Source organism: Heliangelus exortis, chromosome 11, assembly GCF_036169615.1.
Source record: "Heliangelus exortis chromosome 11, bHelExo1.hap1, whole genome shotgun sequence".
Taxonomy (NCBI): domain Eukaryota; kingdom Metazoa; phylum Chordata; class Aves; order Apodiformes; family Trochilidae; genus Heliangelus; species Heliangelus exortis.
This window is the reverse complement of record NC_092432.1, coordinates 8,627,012-8,648,602: the sequence shown is the minus strand read 5'-3', so window position 1 is coordinate 8,648,602 and position 21,591 is coordinate 8,627,012. Positions and strand designations below refer to the sequence as shown.

General features: G+C 40.3%; 1 protein-coding gene across 12 annotated transcripts in view; it reads right to left on the bottom strand.

The window, feature by feature from the left end:
• The window catches only part of ARNT2 (aryl hydrocarbon receptor nuclear translocator 2), a 173,066-nt gene that overhangs the window by 50,221 nt on the left and 101,254 nt on the right, over positions 1-21,591 (bottom strand). For all 12 annotated transcript variants that reach the window (XR_011727965.1, XR_011727963.1, XR_011727966.1 and 9 more), the window contains 3 exons: positions 6,542-6,644; positions 4,529-4,594; positions 4,011-4,096 (listed from right to left, as the gene is read on the bottom strand). Coding sequence is in view for 8 of the 12 variants with exons in the window: in XM_071754360.1 (XP_071610461.1) it covers positions 4,011-4,096; positions 4,529-4,594; positions 6,542-6,644 (255 nt within the window). In the remaining 4 variants the exon portion in view is untranslated. The remainder of the gene's footprint in view (positions 1-4,010; positions 4,097-4,528; positions 4,595-6,541; positions 6,645-21,591) is intronic.

Below are 21,591 nucleotides of genomic sequence, written 5' to 3'. Positions count from 1 at the left end.
AACTGCTTCACCAGGAACAGAGGGACAAAGGCTGGATCTGGTGCTCAGCCTGTTTCAAGCAAGGGATCTTCTTACCTCACTCAAAATGATCCCACTCCGCACTTTTCTTTATTTAATCTAACATACACTTCACATAATAAATGAATTGGTTGGAGAGCTGACCTGGAATATCTGACTCCTTTTTCCTTGACTTTCACCCCAAGTTTATGATGATGCAAGGAGTCCACTTAAATCCAATGTATAATTTATGGAGATACAAGCACGCCTCTGTCATGGTGGGGTCTGTATGTAAGATTAGTTTTACCCTTTTCTTGCAGACACAATGGAGGAAAAGGAACAGACCACTAACAAACCCAGCCTGAACTGACCTGCTCCTTAAAGAACCTCTGTCTTATCTCCATGGTTTACTCATCCAGAGGCAAACACACTGTATTAAGGAAATGCCAAATATCTCCTTTTCCAAGGGAGCACAGAGAGAGCCCAGGCTGCAGCACTCAGGTCCTGCATGCTCTGAGCTCAGTTCTGTGCAGAGGATGAAGCACGATGTTTCCTGTGCTTTCCCTCCAGCTTCTCAGTGAAAAAGGGGCTAGAGGCAGTTTGCCAGTAAAGGAACCTTGCTGCTCCATTAAGAAAATAACAACCAAACAAACCTAAAACAGGCTAGATGTACAGAAGTTTTTTCATGCTGACCACGGACTTGAGCCACAACAGAATTTCCTTTCTACTTTAGATCACTCAACAAAAACCCCAGTCCTTAAAATGCCACCATACTGATGCCAGTTGTCATTTGTTTTCATCTGTTTAAAGTATTGGAATTACTTAAGAGATTTAGCATAGACTACTCATGGTAGGAGGGCTGTCAAGTCTGATAGTCTGTCACACTAATAATGATCACAGAGGAGTTATCTTGATATTGCTCTGTCAATACTGTGTTATACCCAGTGTGGGAGTGAAAAAATTAATGCACTGGCCACATATAAAGCAATAAAAGCCAGAAAGAGAAAATAACAGGTGCTAAACAATTAGATTAAGTACAGAGTAAGTGCATTTGCTAAATATTTGTAATTTTATGAAAGTATGCTTTTTGCATTGTATGCTAGTCATATAATACATGTGCTACACTGCGTGCTCTGAAAGAAAGGAGGAATGTATGTTAGAGCACCCACCTGGCAATTGAAAAAATAAATGAAAATGATCCTTTCCGTAGCTGAATTTTTAAACAGCTGCAATTTACCACAATCCCATTTATTCCCAAGAATCCAGAGAGGATGCAAGAGCCAGGGCCTTGTTACTCTCTAAATGACTTGAACAAAAGTAATTTTATTACAAGGTAGGAAAGCCTTAGCAAATTCAATTACTGCTGCAGTTATTTAATTTGCTTTGAAGATTATGGTTGAATTACCATTGGAAATAAGAAACAATGTAGTGATGTTGTCACTTATTTACCCAAACGCACTGGAGACCATTTAGCCCATGGATATTCCTATCAAACTCCTAAAGACAATGCATACATCACAAAGTGGAGAAGACTAGGAGGGCAAACAAACACTCATGAAAGAGGTCTCAAGTCAGTACTATACACCCCAAAAAGGCACTCAGGCATGACTACTGAGAGTAACTATTTGGATGGTAACATAAAAGTCCACTGAAATTCCACATAAGGCTGTCAAAATCAAAAACATCCCTTAGGGACTGTGCTATAGTTTGGAGGCATTAACATTATGGAGAAGCACTGGGATATCATAAGGGAGCACCATGTGATTTTGAGGAGTGAAGTAATAGAAATGGAATGAAATTCAACATTACTAAATGCAGAAGCATGCACTTGGGGACTAATAACAGTCATAAATTACAGAAACAGGATGAAACTTTGTACTACTAATTGAAAGATCACACAATTCAAAACTATATTTGCTATGAACTGGAAGATCTTGAGTTGAAAACAGAGAAAAAGGTAGCCTGGTATATCTATCAGGTGATTCAGGATGCCAGCAGGATGCACCATACAAAAGTGAAGTATGTCCTATTGTACACTGCCAGCCAAGACAGGAAAGATCATTTTCATTATCCATCACTGTAGTCCCATCTGGAACAAAAGTGACCCACATTTTGAAAAGTTAAGCTAAAACATGAACAAGTGCAGACAAAACACACAAGGATGAAGAGAATTCACTGTGAGAACAGAGATAAGAAGTAGGCTGGTTTAGCTGTGCCAAGTCAAGGCTGGTTTGGGTGGTGAGACACTGGAACAGGTTGTCCACAGAAGCTGTGGATTCCTCATACGTGGAAGTGTTAAGGCCAGTCTGGATGGGGCTTGGAGCAACCTGGTCTAGTGGGAGGTGCCCATGACTAGGGGGGTTAGAACTAGATGGTCTTTAAGGGCATCTCCAAGTCAAACCATTCTATGATTCTGCAATATGACCTCCTTCTGGAAAGGCACAAAAACACTGGAGAGAGACAGAGACAACTCCTGCTTGATCTTGAGTGAAATATAGTCCCAGAATACACTAGCTTCCAAGAATATACTAAACTTCCCCTAAACTAATGAGGACTGGAAATTAGAGAGGTTGTTGAGCACGGGAGAGCAGAGTTGGAAGAGTTGGAGATGGGGAAAACCCCTCATTAGTGTAAACTGGAACTTAAAATGTGATATCTGGCAACTGGGCACTCAAAGGTCCAGATCCTTTTCATCCCATGCTCCTGCACTGCAGTGCCTGCTCACCTGCAGAAATGGTGGCTGGAAGTCACACTGCTGATGTTGTTACCCAGCCCTGACATGAGCTGATGTGTTTGCAGCTCTGCATTAGCAACACGAACCTCTGAAGGGTGAGATGTCATTAAACTTGCTCCAAGATTTTCATTCAAGCCTAGCAAGGAGCTGAAAAAAATTTCATTTGACCTCCATCTTCCCGAAGAGACATCTCATATATCAAGGCTGAATTCAATTATGTTTGGAATTACAGATAGAAAAGTTAATCTCTGTGGATGAAAAAAACCCAACAAACCCATTTTAATAGAGCAATTTACACACACTGCTCTCACTCTTTTGAGACAGGAATGAAATTGAAATGTTTTGACTGCTACACCATGCTGAAGTATATTAAATCCTATCAGCAGCAAGGAGGGAGTTTTTTTTCTTTTTCTGAAACTGAAATTCAGTGGGAAATCAAAAAGAAGTTCACATCTGCATGCTGGTGTCTGCACACTGCTTCACAGACTTAGTGCAAACCACCTCTTAGCATCCATAATCCCTGGATAAATGTGATTTATGCTTGTGGTATATGACCACAAAAGATCAGGACAACTCATGGTTTGATTCATGCCAGCAGGCGCTGTTATATTGCAGTCTCTTGAACTCCTGCAAACACCAAGGTCACCTAGCCCAGTTCTTGATGATGTCTGGATGAGCTCCATTGTCTCCCCTTCAGATTTTTCCAAGGTAAATATTCCCAGATGTAATACTGAGCTATAATAGGTAAAAGTTTTTCTCTGCAGTTCAAAGCAGTACACCAAGACTTGTTTCCCAGAAAAACAGACTCAAACCATCACAAACACTGAATGTTCTCTACTAACACCACTCCTGTGAATACCCATGTGTCTAAATGGATACCACACCTTTTCATACACAGGTGCTTACAGTTCAGTACTTTAATGTGAAACCACTAGTCAGTGTTTTCTAGAGCTATGAATGCTTTGTGCTTACTTTCTCCAAATCAGGCCATTTTAAGTCTGTTTATCAGACTGAAAACTTTTGTCCCCAGCTGCTGCAATCCCACTTTACTGATGGTTTCCACAGATCTCTGCACCAATGAAACTGAGAAGGGTTTCAAATGGGAAAAAGAGGAATCCCTGAGCAAGTAACAACAGCTGCTTTCTTGATAACAAAATCTTCCCAAGATGAGACTGAATGGGCTCCTCCACTAAAATTCAGCCTCAGTTTATTCCAGGAAAAGGATCCCAAAATGGGTTTTCAACTGCCTTGCAGGTAGTTCAAGGAGATAAATACTCACCTGCTGGTGGCCAAGCCTTGATATAGCCAGTGCAATGGACAACAGCATATTGTGCTTCACCTTCCTTTACTGGGCCAAGGCCATTCCTAAATGAAAAGGAAATGCACAGATATCACCTTGACTAGCATGCAGAATAGCTTTATGTTTTTAAACTACTAACACTGCTTTACTAACATTTGTAAGTTAGAAACAACCAGCTGTCAACCTGGAGTTCTGTACAATGTCAGCTCCACTAGAAAGCTAATCAAGCCTTGTTTTCCATAATACTTCTTGGAGCAAGATATTGAAGCTTATGTCAGAGATGGCTTGCACAAGGCTTGCACAAAGAGTCAGTGATTCTGCCACAGCTCAATTTAGTGCAGAGTTTTCCTCTCCCAAGACCCAAATGCTATTTTACACTGTGTGCTAACATACAGGTTTGTCCATGTAGTTACTCCTCGACTGAGTATTAGCCCAGTGGAAAATGAGAGTGCTTATGGCAACTAACTGTTGTGGTAAATTAAGTAAAATACCTGTACCTGTATCTTTTTCTCATGGTGGTTATTCTGTTCAGAGGTAAATGATCCAGAGGTGCATTTCCACACCTAAATATTTGAAAGGGTTCACAAATTAATATAAATACCCAAGATGAAAAAGCATTTTAAGTATTTATTAGTATATGTAAGTAGGCAATAATGGATATTTATTTCTGACTGAGAGTCAGAGATTCATGTGTTCTTGGAACTTACTGCTTTCCCCACAGACTGAGAGTTTTGGTTGTGCTACAAATACCTTCTTTGTTTTATAAAGAAAAATAGAAGAGACTTTCCTCCCACCCCCCCAGATCTAAAGACTACTTGAAACAGATATCGATAAATACTTGAAATAGATATAATTCAAAGTACTATAGAACAAGGGTGAAAACCTGAGAAGAATGTAAATCGTGCCCCCAAACAACCACACAAAACAATCTCAGTGTTCCAGCAGCTTCCCTGAACAGAGCATTTTGACTGCCATACACCAGATACAACGTTAGTAAATCTTAATCTAATGTTTGCAAGAACAGACTGTTTACTCTGTCAAGTAACTTTATTTAACACTTGTTCATGTATATTTTGTGGTATTTCTAACTATGCCTAACTGTATAATTTTAACAATGTGTTTGAAGCTAAGTAAATAGTTTGAAGGGTAAAACCAGTTCATTTTCAATGGAAAAAAAGAACAATAACAATGGAGTAAGTAATCACAAGGAAAGTTCACATTATTTGAGGCTCCTTCTTCCCACAAGTTTTTTTTTAATCATTTTTTTCTCTTTTCTTTTTTTCCCCTTTTTTAAAAAAATACCAGTTACTGGCAAGGAGAAGGAATTAACAATTAAAATAAGATTTAGAATTTAAAAACCAACAGGGCTACTGGCACATATAAAATTACTCCCATGCACTGGAGTTTACAGAATCAGGGTGCTTGAAAATAACTGCATGCTAGAATGTTGTTTTCAAAGCTAGGGAACAACTCTAACCTGGACACTGGCCCTGGCTTTTTTTGCACAAAAAAAAGACTTCCTCACATGACCACTATGTCCAGCTTGGAAGGAAGAAAAAGAACATAGCAGGTGTCGTGTTAGTGAAGGGGAGAAAAGCAGCTACAGCTTTGAAGTCTTCACTTGGAGGCATGAAACATATAAACCCTCTACAAAGGCACCCAAGAGCCATGCACTCAGCTTCCTGACTGGAAGAATTCCACCACATAACTGAAATACAGGGATCTGTTTAGATGTGTCAATTATTTTGCTCTGCGAGCTTCATTCCATAACAAATTTTACATCATCTGTTTTCAATGCATATATTGGATATAGGCTACCCGTGCAATTCTGTACTTTCCCCTGCTAACCACACAGAGGGAAATTTATTGCAATAGCAATAAGCATTTTATCCCTTTAGCAATACAACAACAGAAGTGCCCACAAGTCCCAGTCAGAAGCCCTGGGCAGGCTGATCTCCTTCAAGAAGACCAAGCAATGCACAAGTTGGGAAACTGCAAAATAAAACCCCTCTAACAATTACTCATTTATCTAGCATCAACCAGCTGACATTTGGTTAATTCATACAAGGCTGAGGTTAATTCCTACATAGCTGGCAGGTTTGCAACCAAATTCCTGTTTGTCTTCAAGATTCTTTTAACATTATTGGTTTGCTGAAAAAATACAGAATTGGGCTTTCGTTACACTTGCGAAAGCTTTCTACCCAAAGTACTGATTTAAATAATGTGACTAGAAGAGACAAAGGCTTACATTCCAAGGGTGAAGTTGTTATGAATTTCTCTAGGGAAAGCATCCTACAGCCCACACTGATAAAAATAAGTGCAACAGACAAATGAGGTGCTGCTTTGTCATTAATTAGAAAGGAAGACAAGTTTCCAGTTCCAAAAGCAAGCATTCTGAAAATGCTTAATAGGAATATGTCATTACAGCTTTGTTTTGTAAACAAGGTCAAATTAGCACAACAAAACATACGAAGTCTCATCTGAGGCAGGAACAGAAGGTAAATGTGTACCTCATCCTGCAAATGAAGGAACGTCTTGATCCCATGCACATCCTCATTGAGGACTGCTGCCCCTCTTTCTTTACTGTTCCAGTCTTCAAGTCGAGGATCCGTCCTAGAAAAGCAAGAGGGAGCAACTGGTGTTCAGTACATAAATTTAATTCCAATCTCCAACAAACTAGGATGACAGTAAATTGATAAGCTAAATGCCTTTAGCCTGGGTAGGGGAAAAAATACCAACAAAAAAAATCTTATTCCTGGTCTTACACTGGTTATGTGCTGGCTTAACTAATGATTTCAACAAGGCTGACTCTGGGTCACATCAGTAATGTCTCTTTTCTCGGTCGGCCCAAGACCAGCATCCAAAGCAAGTTCAAAAGCCTGGAGGCAGAGAACGCAGTAAGAGCAAGCAGAGCTTTTTGACTTGAACTGCTTGCTCCATTCTTAACCAGAACTGCAGATAAGGCAACATCCATCATTTTCCTGCCAGCTGCCCCACTTTCCCCATGCTCCCGTGTCAATCCAGAACACTCTCACTCTAACACCACCTCACACATTCCAGGCTGCTCTGACAGTGAGGAATATGTAGGAGCAAACTTTTCTCCCTGATGAGGAGATGGGGTACATCACAGCAGCACCTGTGATGGGGTCCTTTCTCAACACCAGACATCTCAGTGTACTTTTAAAGTTAATTTTCAGCCAGCTCAGTGAGGTGTTCTGACTCGCCCACAGTGCCATGATTCTGTGCAAGGTCCATGGCTGGACCCTTTGTAAGCTGATTACAAATCTCAGAATCTCACCCCACAGACACAGCACTGAAAAGGGATGACAGCAACCAAGTAACCTCAAGAGAGGCTAGGACCGAGGAAGCAGTGAGCTGACAGCCCTACAGTAGGCTGGGGGGAGTATTAAAAAACAAAGGTAGCAAGGCAGTAACTTTACCATTCTCCTGAGACAAAACTGAAGGCAGTGATTACTACAGATAGGTTCAGACTGGCAATGGCAGGGTACAAGGTATCACCTAGAATCCTATTGATTATCAACAAATAGAATGGACTTCTGCATCTACAGCTATTGTAGGTGACTATAAAACCTTGCACACTAGTAACACAGAGCAGCAAAGAATCACTTGCCCAGATCCACAATGCTTCGGCGCAGGATACAGCCACAAAAGTGACAGTGGGAAGCAGAAACTCATTGGAACAGCTGCTAGAAAGTGAAATGACAGCCACCAGTGCTGAGGATGCATGGCCATGAGCAAACCTGTGTGTTTAAGGTAGGTACAGTATGTTTGAAGAACTGAAGCCACACAAGCCTAAGTCTTTACCGTGATACAATAAGCCAAGTTTACAGTGCTGTAAGATACCACACTCTGCTGTACTGAATCGAAGAATTCATGCACCATACACCCAAAGTCTCCCTCATCAGATTTCCTCAAATATCCCTATTCAATTTAAGTTCTGAACTAGTCCTACTGCCAAACACTGATTTCAGAATTATTTTAACTGAAAATACTTTCCCCAATCCATGAATGGGAATAAAATCACCATAAAGCTGTTTAAAGATGAGTATTTTAGAGAAGAAACTAGGCAGTAGCATTTCAGTCTTAAGGTATAGTAAAGCTAACTACTGCTGGGGGAAAGCCATCTGTGCTGACAGGTCAGACTGTATCATCTGGTGTTTTTCCAAGGTATATTTCAGATGCTTATTAAGTTAGCAAGCCTGGGAGCAATTTTTAAGGATGCTTCAATTCAGAGTGCTGGGCTACATACTAATATATATCTATGACTCAGGTGTGAGCTGGGGAAAATCATACCACCATATTTCCCAGTTCAGCTACACTAACCCTGTAATGTATGATGGATCTGAGGTCCAAACATGCTTCCTCCTCCCTGCAGAGAGTCTGTCTCCCTATCTCATTTTCTATATCCAAAGCTACAGTCCATTTCCACATTCCATCTATATCACACAATTTAGAAAAATAAAATACCATTAGGCAGGAGGCAAACTGACTCAAATGAAGGCAACACACGATGAAGCAAATAAAGACAGAATATGAGTTCAGGACCCAATAGCTCTCCATATGAGCATGCAAACCAAATAAAACTTTAAAAGCATATTTTTCTTTGGACACAATAACTTTGGCATACACATAAACAAAAGAAGCGTCTCTGTGCAATTTTTTTTCCCATTTCAACACTAATTCTTGGACTGACACTAATAATCAAAAACCAGTGACAGTAAAACATAACACAAACAGCTAACGGAAATGTTTGTTTTTATCATCCAAGAGCACCTATAAAAATAAGCATACTTCACAATTACGTGGTCACTAAGCCTAAAATTGCTGACACATTTTCCTTTGGCATGCCTGGAACCCCCGACAAGAAAAGTCATAGTATTTAATTTTAGCTTTTTGTTTGGAAATACCTTAGAAGTACATACCAGATAAAAAAATAGTAATCTAAATTTTGCCCTGACTTACAAAATCACTGCAGGGGGTATGTGGAGCTATGAGTCAGAGGAATGTTTGGTACACAGATATTACAACAAAGCTCTCCTGGCAGCTTGTTCCATGCAAATTTTGTTAAAGAACAAGCAGTTTGTGTTTCATACATTATTAGAAGGTTGTAATTAAATTATATTAAAAAAGAGGAAGTATTATAGTTGAATAGGCTGAGGACAAAAATTTCAGTTCAGCTCAAACAAGCCTGTCAATGCACTCCCTGGAATAACAGGGATCTCCTAAGACACAGCATGCCAGGGCTCATAGCTCTGCTGGAGCTTTACAGATAATACTGGTGCTGCCAGGTGTGGAGAGAGTATCTGGGAGAATAAACTGGGAAACAACCAGTTGTGAGATTCATATGCAACCAAGGCTGTGCAGCAGAAGCAAATACTAGCTTTGCAAAAAGGAATGGCAGAGGACTCCCAAGTGCTTGCTCCCTTGTCTGCCCACAGCACGGCAGCCACATCATTGAGAGTTCTCCCTGTTTGGACACCTCTCCTGTTTAATGGTGGAGACTTGGATACAGCATTACCTCTTTCTATTTTTGTGTTAACTGCTCAAAAAAACATCTTCGAGACCTAGACTTTATTTTTGTGGACTTGTACCAGAGTATTTGTCACGACTTTCTATTGCTGTGACAATCTGCAACTGTGACAACACAGTGTCACCTATTCCCAAGACAAGCTCTTTTTCGCCAGGTTCCTTGCCACTCACCTGACTCTGAGAAGGGAATGGACCCACATGACTAAGTTTCTGCCAGCATGGAACTGCAAAATCATCTTATACCTGATTTAATAGCATCTATAGTTCTCTGCAGCTGCTTGTGTGATGGATCTTGGCAGGTCCCACATTGCAGTCAAGCAAACTGGCATAAATCGTGACCCAGAGTTATGCCGACAGCTGAGGTCAAAGAGGTGGCACTCTCTGATGATAGTTCTGTCACAGAACCATAAAATATGCATCTTTCTGTGGGTTCCTGCATCTTTTACACTGCTGCTGCTACCCTGGTGATAAATGCTCACTTAGGTTTCTCCACAGGAAACACGCACAAAGTACATTTGATGTAAAAGTTGGCGACTATATTCTTATTAGCAAGAAATATTCTAGGATGCTTTAAGAACTTCCACTAACTGAATAGTGCACGTGTGCATTTAAAAAAAATAATTACTTCTTCTTCTAGTTTCTTCAGAAGCACGGTTTAACAACCCAATACCATCACCAGCTGGACCCCACATGAGCTTCCCCATAAACTGGTAATTGCATATAGTTCATTTCCATGTTAAACTTTTCCCTTTTCTAGCTTCAAACACAACTCTCAAATACAGAAAGTGCAGGACATGTGGCTCCATCACATCACTGCTGTCACTGATGCTGCTGCCCTATTACCATTTACAGCAGCTGCACAACTCAGAGGAAACCAGAGTTTACTCTGCTGCAAAACAGAAAGCAAATAAGTGAGCTCAGTACTTATTAAAAGCAGCACATAAATCCCTCTGGTTGACCCAGGTATAATTTATAATTTGCTGAAATCTACCTACCGCATTCCCACCTCAGAAGGCAGTATTGCTCACAGCTGGAATAAACCAGTTGTCCTCTGAGCAGGAATCTACCATGCAGCCCAGGAATCCAACATCAGCTGTCATTTACAGGCAAGGGTTGTCAAGAGAACCACAGAGGTGAGGACAATGTGCATGAAATGAATTATTTTGGTAAAATTAGAGAAGCCATTTAAAGCTCTTCCCACTAAAGAGGTTAGTAACTAATTCAAGTGCTGAGGATACATGCCAGAAACATTCCCTTTGCCTTATGCTGAAGCATGCTTTCAAAGATGCTCTAAAAACATTGTCATAATCATCAAAGGGATAAATGTTCATATTGGCACTGATTTGCCCCTTGTGTGTGCAAATAGTGAACAGATTATTCATGAACCATCCCCCTTGGGATCCGCAATTGCTACTGCTAATGTTCAAATACCTTTCCTGTGTCTGCAGTGTATGAGATGAACTGAAGCCAAGGATTGGCCTGGGCATACTGAAGTTCATGGGGTTTCAATCTGGGAGTTTGGCTCAAATCCATCTTTACACAATAGCATCAGCCTGTTATAAAACTTGTTTCTCCACACTTAAGCACTGCATGCTAAGGTTTATAGCCTGGTAATCAAACACAGTCTGCTCTTTGTTACTTTTTTCATTTTTTTGTGGGGTTTTTGGTGAGGTTTTTTTTGTGGTGGATTAAAAACTCCGTAAGCTTCAACACCTAATTCTAACACAAATGTTTCCTCTGATGGATTTCCAGTTCTTAAGAATCCTACAGTTTGTAATTAAAAAGAAGAGTTGCTATGTGAAGGCATTCTTGTGCAAAAATTTCAGTGCAAGTTGAAATGCCTGTCTCTAAAAATAATTACACAGTATTCACATCCTCTCTGCAGCAAAGGACTACCACCATCTGTTTACTAAGATCAGAAATTTGTTTTGGACACATGCACACAAATGCTGGCAAACTACGTGATACAATTGTTCATTTTCCTCTAACTCATCAGTAGATGGACCCTTGTCTTGCACAGAATCTTGGGCCTGTTAGAAAACCAGTCTGAATTATTCTACGAAGTCTCACCTCATCCTCAATACTTTTAATGACCCAGCAAGCATTGTGCTGTAGTTGATGCTGTCTTGTCTTACAAAGAACAAGTTAGATTTTTCATAATTATTCTCAACCACTGGATTGTCCACATGTTTCCTTCCAGGCAAAATAAAACAAAGGATAAGTTTAGTTTGGACAAGGTAACAAAAGATGACTTTGTGCTCATCAAAAATACTCCACAGGCTACTCAGGGAAGACAAACAGGACACAGGAATACTGACCCAAAAACTCCTACGAAAACTAGAAACATATTTATCCTACTATCAAAACAGAAAAAGCAAGACAGGGATGCAGGAAAACAAGAGGAAATAATTAATAAGAAAAGCAAAGTGATGGTCAAGGTACTGATGCTTCCAGACACAGCTCCAAATGTAAGCCTAGCCCAAACTGAAGAGTCGGAGAACAAAGGAATTCTATGGTGAAGCTCTGTATTAGTACATTAAGTCTTAAGAAAGCAGTGACAGAGATCAGCTTTAAAATCCATGTTCTCAATTAAAACTACTACTGGCCAACCCATCACACAGCAGTGCAACTTTGTAAATGAACTATTGATCATTTTTAAGGAGGCAGCACAGCAAAGTCCTTATCACTCATTACTGAAGCATCAAAAAGCAACTGGTACTCTACCCGAGGACAGGAAAGATGTGCATAAAGACAGAAATGGTGGTTGGATATTGACTTCACAACAGTTTGCACAGATACAAGACACAGTTCATTGCTTGGGATAACCAGTTAAGTTCCAGAAAACAAAGAGAAACTCTTGTTTATTTATATTAAATTACTCTTGATAAACCCATGTCAGAGCAAAGCAATTATTCTGGAACAAAATCAGGGACCACACAGGACTTCCCAGCTGTTATCATACTGCACACACATCAACTAAAAGTACCTTCCACCCAAATGTTATGAAAGTGCTTTAGCTCTCACAGGCTGAGACTTGACTACTCTCCTGTGCTTATTTTATTGTGCAGCAGGAAGCAGCATCATATCCTTACCCCAGTGCACAAACCAGTACATTACAAAGCCTCACTAATACACTGATAAACACAGCAGTATACAAAATAATGTATATGTCATATGCTGGCAGACATGAAAGCAACTTCTAGAGGAGATCCACAACTTTACCGCTGTTTCAAAGAAGCCCAAAGGAACAACTTTCTTTGCCAGTGGCCAGCCAGCAGCAGAGGTGCAGCTACAAACATGGTCCAAGCTCATACGAGCAATATGAGTTCTTAAAGACACTATCTGTAGGTGAAAATTCTCAATAATATAATCCAAAGTGATTCTCAGAAAGTCCATAAAAATCTCATGACAACTAAATGCTTATCATGGCATAATCAGCTTAAATGAGAAATAAACGTGATTATGCTTCCAAAAGAAGACTATAGAGGTTGGGCAGCTGATTTATCCTTCTCTATATCCTGTGATAATCCCTTGATACATGAATGTAGAACCTGAAATTAACTAGTCCAAAAAAGGAAAAGAAATTTCACTTGAATTGAATACACCACTTTCGTGAGGTTGCTTAGAACCAGGACATATTCTCTATTGCTCACTTGTCCCTCTATACTCATGAAAAAATTCCTGAACTACCTATCCTGTAACGATGGATAATTTTCCACTTATAAATAGAAACCATCAAACCTCATTTTCCTCACTCATTTTGCTTCTCAGGGGGACTATTTGAATCTCTCTAAATATGTTAAGGTTTACATCATCTAATTGCAAAAGGCGTTGTATACGCATTAGAGTCAATTTATGACATTCTTACAATAGAATGAAGAGTTGATCCAATCAAAAGCAATGTTAAAAAATAAAAAGAAGTAATGCAATTGAAATGCAGCTATTTTTAAGTATCTGTCTGTACCCTACTCACCAACTGGAGACACTGACCCACAAAGGGGAAATTGGAAAGCTTCCTCACCCCCTCTTGTTTTTCAGTAAGAAACCCCTCATGTTACACAGCTGCTTGCTTAATACAGCTTGTTCTTATAAAAGCTTATGAGGCCAAAAGGTCTCTGCTGTGCCTGCCTTCAGGTTTGACTAACCAGACTGCATCATGCAATTCTCCACAGTGTTGAACAAATATGCATCATTTTAATTAAATTAAAAAGGAAACTATGTGGGATTTTGAGCCTTGCTGTTGAGTTAATTTTAAGGGACTATCTGAAGGGATAGTGTTACAGATCACATGGAAGTTTCTCTGCTGATGGACCTGGAAAAACTGGACAAAAAACCACCAAGCAAATAATTGAAAGCATATGTTGAAAGTTATGCTACAACATTAAAAAAACTTAAAAATCAAAATAATTTTAAGGACTAAACCTATTTTGAACTCTCAACAATGGTGATTCTATGTATGTGAAATATTCAGCAAGGTAAATAAAAAAGCTAGAAGAAACATATAGATGTGTAGTTCTCCCTAGACATAAGTAAAATCTTTCTCTATTTCATCTGTAAAGTGGTGATGATCCTCTCTTTTTTTTAATCCTTGCCCTGTCCATTTGAACTTTATCACCAGAAGATTTACCTTGCTATAGATTTATATGTCACAACACAGCCACATTCTGATCTCTGTAGGTACTTTCAGGCTCACTCTCTGAACAAATAAATATCACCAAGTTCATGGTTCCGTGAGCTGGGCAGTTTGGGGTAGCACTTCAGTTAAAATTATCAGATAAATTTGAGGGAAAGTCTGAGCTGCAGAAAATTATCATACTAAGGCCTGCTGGTGATCCAAGATACAAAGAGCTCCTCAAAAGGCAGAGCAGACTTTCTACAGCTACAAACAGAATGGAAAATGCCAGAAACAAGTTACTCCAAAGCACCATCAGCTGAGACTCCCATGACAGGACAGCTATCAAGAATAACTCTATAAAATGCAATTTATTTTTTTACCATTCACATCTGCATAATAAATCAGTACCTAAAGGTTGCAAGTAGCTTTTAAATTAACCTATTTGTTTCACTTGAATGTTCAACAGGAAGCTTTACTAAAAAAACACTTCTGCCAAGAAAGCCTCAGTTCCTGGCACTCTGTCTTACTTGGAGTTCATTATCAAACTCAAATAACTGGGATATACTACTATTCTTAAATAGTAGTATCATCTGGTTCTGAAATTTGTCTGTGGTCTGTTCCATATACCATGTAATAGTTCACTAGAGAAAATAAATAATGACTGTGAGATGATTTTGTGAGATATTTTGCTGGGCACAGAATTAAATTTAAGCATGGGAGGAGGGAGGGAGAGAGAGGAGTACAGAAGACTCAAGGATGCTGTCTGGCTGTTTTTATAGGCTACTCCTTTAGCTCATTTAAATAAGGTGTGGGGACAAGACAACATTATAGGGTTTAATTCTCTTTTTGAAGTCTCGAGACACTTATACACTAGATGCAAAACTGTCCATACTTTGAAAACAGAAAGAATGTTTGATGGTGTAAGTTCAGATCTAAGACACTATGACAAAACAGAGCAAATCACAGAAAATAGACAGTGAGCCATGTTTACCACTCTGGTTCTGTGCTGCTGGGAGGCATTTCCCTCCACACAGGTCTTTGCAAGCTACCAGTGAAGAGCAAGTGGGTGTCATGGTCCCAGTGAGCTGGTGAGAGCCCAGGGAAAGTCCTGCCTCTGCTGTCTCATTACCATGAAAAAGGAGAGCTTTTGCTAAGAAAAGAGAAATGCTAACAGCATGGGCTAAGTCAGTTACTCCCCTTTTGAAGCAGACAGACACTTGGGGTGGACAATTGTCCCCCCTCTGCCTCCCCAGTCTGTTGCTCAGCTCATCATGTAATAATAAAACATTTGCGTGCATTCTATTAACTTCATAGAGACAACACAACATTTAAATTAGGCTAAAGAAAAAGCTACTTCTCCACAGGGTAGATGTTAAGGCTAATACTGCACCCTCCCAGTACCTGTGTTGGTCTCACTGAAGCAGTGAAGCACCTGAGATTTACAGAGGGTTGCAAACAGGGCCAGTTCAAAAGGCTTTGAGAGATGCTCAGACTGCTTTATTGGCAGTGTTAATCAAAGAAGTTGGTTAAGTATTTGTGAATCACTAGTATTTTTTTTGAAAAAGGGAGGGTAATCACTAACCCTGTATATTTCACCATTTTTAACAAAACAGAGGAGGTTGAATCAATATTGAACCTTAAAAAAACCCACCACCCTTGGAGCCCAGCAATTGAATATGATCCAGTCAAACATCTGTGATAACAGACCTAAGTGCATGACAGTTTCCAGGTGATGAAGACTGAAAAGAAATAACAGCCACAAAATCCACTTGCACATGCATACCCTAGCACCTGAAAATACACACTAAAAGCCTTCCCTAATGCTAATCATGTGTAATAAGTGTGTCTTGGAGTACGAGGCTAAAGCTGCTTCCTTATTTTGGTAAAATAATGTACTGACCTCTTTAAACCACCATTATAATTAGCAAAGTAATTTTAAAAAATGCAACTTATCATCACTAGTTTTCTTTCCAGTACTATCCCCCCCTAAATGGAGTGTCTCAGCAGCAGGGAGACCACTGGGTCACTGTGTTTGTGTAGGCTGCTTTATGAACTGTTTTATACATAGTTGGCTTACCCTGATACTTGGGATCTTTTTTTCCCTGCAGAAAAAGCCCTAGAGACCAAAGCAAAACAAAATTCTCTTGGAATAAGTTAGAAATATTAAATGTACCATACATTTAAAATATGATCATCTGAAAGTACCCATTTTCTGAGAGCAGACTGAGGTTTTCTTACTTCTGTGGTATTGTCTAGTATGTCAAAGGGTAGGAATGTCCCTCTAAGGCACTGCAGTCCTCTCTCTCACATAAATAGCACAGAAAGCCAAATTCCACCTTCCACACTACCCTTGCAAGATCATGGGACCACAGTCACAGGTCACACAGCCACAAATGAATGAAGCATTTGTTTCATTCACTTTGACTGCACAACAGGGCAACCCACTTGCAAAGGAAATATTAAGTCCCCTATGCCTAATTTAATGCACAGAATATTTAAAACTTTCCCTGTCTGCCTTCTAGAGGCCAGTACACTGACAGGCTGGGATGGCCCTCACTCACTTACTTTCTTATTTTGTCCCAGAGCTGGTAAACTGTGCTTGATCAACCCAGAGAACCTGAACACAAAAAAGCTTTGGGCATCACTCCTAAGTGCATCCCAACAGGACAGGCAAGATGGAGATACCAAGAGGCACAGCTCCCTTCCTTCCTCCTCCCGAGCATCTACTTCTCAAATTTGTTTGCTTACAAATAGAATGGAGATGGGGGAAGCAGTAGAACATAATTTCCTCCATCCTACATGTAGAAGACACACCAGACAAACAGACTAAAGCCAAAACCCTACAAATTCCTACACTTGCCACAGCCTGAGTCTACAGCCCATCTCTGGCTGGCCCTGTAACCTTCCTGTTATGAGAACAAAGAGTCCACAAAAGTGCGAGCAGGATTTTTTCTTTGGAACAACAGCATGGCAACAGGCTGGTGTGTATGGGAAGTCTCACATCTGAAACATCCTCTTCACTCTCCGCAATGCCGGTGGGACCACATAACTTTGCTGAAAAACAGGTATCACATGGTGGTTTGGTAGGGTGAGCCAAATGAGCCAAGTATGTCTTCACACTTGAAACAGGAAAAGATACCTTGCCAAAATTGGTTTATCCTACAGTAAAACCAGACCGAAACCTGAAATACTCTGTTGTCATGAGTCACTCCTATATACTCTATACATGGCAGGATGTTTCAAGAGTTTAGATGCTGGAAAAGATGTGACAGCCTCAGTGCTGAAACTCCTGTTTTCAAAAATCTTCCTCTCCTCTTCCATTGCAGGTGCAATAATACTGGCACAGCTCTCTGCAGCCTCCACCCTCCTAAGTGGGGTGTGTGTGGGTGTATGTGTGTGGTTGGAAAATCCCATAAAATATTAAGAGTCAAGTTTCAGATAGTCCTGTAGAGATATAAAAGATTTCAGGACACCATCAAGTATATGGAAACTTCCTCTCCTCCCCATCCTACCCACCTTGTTCTCTGTTGTTTACTGGATGCCTGCTTGATTTCACCCTACAAATTGGTTCGTTTCATGGACATTCAATGAAAACAGCTGATGATGAACCACAGTTTTATCCTGGGGTAAAAGGCACTCTATAAACAAAAAATTACAGAACTCATTCCCTAACTGCCCAGAGGCTAATGGTCTTGTAGGTCAGTCATCCTGTGATAAGGTGCTAAAATTCAGAATATTGTGATCTGGTTTTAATTCTCTGTACTCTGACTTCCTAAACTGCTGGGCTGGGCACGTTTCAGAGACAGATGGTTCTTTAGGGTTCATGTACTTAAAAGAGTTCACAGACAGAAGTAAACAAAATTAAAGAAAGTAAATGTTGTCAGTTGAAAGAGCCCTTCACAGGCAGAGCACCTTCCGAATGCATAGACCTCTGCTACATGTGCTCTACAGAACCAAAGGGTAGAAGACAAAGCCCCAAAGGAAGTTTACTACAGCTCTTAGTTTTGAAAACTGTCTCAGATAGGGCACACTTCTTTGAAGAAAAATTATGGGGTTTTTTTGTTTGGTTTTTTTTTCAAGGACAGTTAAGAGCTCTGGGATAGAAAGCATCTTTGGCAAGTATCTTAATTTCTACAAAGGGGAAGACAGAACATCCGATAATGTAATTTTTTGATATAAAATTTTTGGCATGAATACCTAAAATAGACTTTTTTACCCTTATTTTAAATGAATAGGTTCATCCAATTTTTAACTGGATGAGAAGCTTCCTCGTTTGCTAATATAGTGCAGAAGTCATCCCATTAATTAAAGATTTTGATAGTATATTACTTTTTTATTAGACATAAATTTTCCGTTACTGATGACGACATTTAAAGCATAAACAGAATGGTATTTGCCAGAGTTGAGTTTTTGGGCATGCCTCAAGTTAGTCTTCAAATTTCTCCAGAGACTTTTGCTCATAAAGTCAAACAGGAGTCTCATCCAGTTTGTCTCCTTATCAGCTGGAGTCTCTCCTAAATCATGCACTGAAGTCAGAGTTCAAAACAGTGAACATGAACAAGAGACACATTTGCATTCACTGGCTGGCTTTTTGTATAAGAATTCCCTTTCTCCTAAGAAAGATCACGCAGAAATCAGAGTTTGAAAACTGACATGGGAGAATAAGACAGCTTACAGCTCAAAACAACCCTGCACTGATTTTCACGAAGAGTGTTCTAGAGAGAGGCTATTCCTAATCTTCCCTTTCACATGGTTATTTACTGTTTGTTGAACCCTTTCTCTCTGTTCAGTGCTGTGCAAAGCTTTACTGTGCTTCTCCACTGGTCTCTGGCACTACCCTCTTTTGAGTTTAATACTATTTTCCTCATGTTTACAGACAGTTTGACTCCATCTACAGGACCTGGATTTTGTGGCTGAGTATACAAACTGTGCTTGGTAACAGAAAGCTTTGCAGTTGGACAGAAAAGTGCATATGCTGAAGCCATCATTTCAGGACAACATATTATTTGAAGGTTCCACCAGACAGGTTCCCCTATCCAAATCTCTGCTTGCATAACAGAGACTGATGTTTCTGTAATTCAGAAACCACAGTGGACTGTCACACAACGGTCTTTTCTTCTTAAAAGATACCTATCAGCTCAACTTTTGCTGTGGTCAGTCACCATTTCCATCACAACTTTCTACTCTTTTCTACTTAGAAAATATGGCCATAAAATACCATTGCCAAGATTACACTTGGCACACAAGTTCTGTCCAGAAGTAACCTCAATTAATCTTTTTCAGCTAGCAAGTAAATTGACTTAGTCACTTCTAAATCACTTGAAAAGCATAGCTGTAGAGGTTCTGGTTCTCATCATTTTCTTGCAGTCACAGGTCTGCAGTTTCAGCACTCCATAACTACTCAGCTAAAGCAGTTTGCAAGGACTCCTGATCCTGAAAGTCCACAGGAGGCTTTGTGGCACCAATAGGATTTACGTAGGCTGCTCCCTACCTCGCCTTAGTGATAGAGAGTGAGGCTGAAGGAAAAAGGTTATAGCTGGATTGCTGGGCTTGGAGCTCAGCATGGAATATAATAAACTTGGGTGTTTCCTATTTGCACCACTGGAGATGCTGGCTGTAGGAACATGGAGCTCATGGCTTTGACAAGCATATCTGAGACACATCGTGGAATCAGCTGGAGTATTTCCAGTGAATCATACAGAGGTGCCTCTATGCTTCATTCTGCTCTTTCATTAACTGCTTATGGAGAATTAGATTGGTAGAAACAGACTCAGCAAAATGTTCTGGAACACTGTATTTCAACAGAAGGACAGTCTACTACAATATTTATTCTGTCACTTTTTGGAGAGTAAATGTAGCAGAGGTATTCCTCAAAAGATGTTTTCTTTGAACTGACATCTAAGTTGTGTCTGTTCACTGCACCAAGAACTGCTGTCTGAGCTGTTTATTTGTTCTTGCCTGCAGCAAGAGGCTCTTGCTTGCAAGCAGAATTCCACCGTGTTGTGTGTTATTCAGCCCTTCACAGCTCCCAACCCTGAACCTGCACCTGAACCCAACATCCATCAAGTTTCATCAGTGCCTCCTAAGGGCAAAGAAGTCTTTGCTAATGGATCTGTGGGATCTGATCTTCATTAAAATGTAAAGTGATCTGCTTTCCCATCTGCAGATTGCCAAGAAAAGAGGAAAAAAAATATTACTCTGAATATTTGCCCCATTCTGATTAATCATGCTCGTGATGCATGTAAAGATTTCTTGGGAGCCCTGTTTGCTGCTATCTTCAAGTTTCAGCTGCTGTCTTTTCTAGACCATTTCAAACTGTACATATGTATTTCACAGTTCAGCTTTCCTGTTGCTACAATATGCTAGCAATTAATGTACAACAAATAAGCAGACAATTGTTCCATTTCCAGGGAATAAAATCTCCAAGGGCATAAAATGGAATAGAAACTATCATCCATCCTTCCCCATATCCTGTGAGTTAAAAATAGAGCAAGCAAAGAACTCCCCAAACACACTACACAGTTTAGGCCATACTTCAACAGCCATTTCAATTTGGCAGAGGCTTTTACTGCTCCTGGAGTCCTGTTCTCTCCTTACCCTTAACTATTCACTCCCCACTCTTCCTTGGTGTTAGCACAGGAGTTCAAGCAACCTTATGATAAGAGCTGTCTCTACCAAAATCAGGGTTTTTTTGCTTAGCTTAGCTCGGCTGGGTGAGCCCCACTGATGTGACTCATCCTGGTACCACACAAATGCCAAAGGAGGAGAGGGTGAGATGAGGTGAGGATTGCATAAGCTGCTGTGCCTGCCAAAGAAACGCTCACACAGCCACAGTCCCAGTCCCAGCCCTATTCCTGGGGACAGAAATGTGAGCCAGAGCCTGCTTTCTCCACTGACTCGTTCTCTGTCGCTCCCCTTTGGCAGTGGCAGCCTCCCAACTCCTCACGGTCTGAAGAAGCTTCTCTGGGCAAGTCAGATGGCTAAGAGGTGCCAGGAAAACCCCAGCAATGCTGCACTAATGTGCAGTGCTTGTAACAGGACAAAAAACCCAGAACCAAAGGACTTTGCTCTGATGTGATGCAAGGCAAGTGAAGTTTCTCCTTTGTCAAGATGCTGTCATTGCTTCCCCATTTGAAGGAGGAGATTACAGGGTTGAGGTAATGGACCCTGAGAAGATGACGAAGAGAGGAAAATTAAAAATCAAAACATACCATTACACTTTCACCTGCCAGTCTCCTCTTTTCCCTAAGCAGATCCTGTGCTCAGCAGCCAGAGATCACTAGAAGATGATGCTTTTCCTACTGCCTGCAGTGAACTTCACTTTGAGCAGGAAAAATGTCAAATGCTGGCTGGTTTGCAGTTTGCATGTCTTTCAGGCTCTGCATTGCCCTTTGT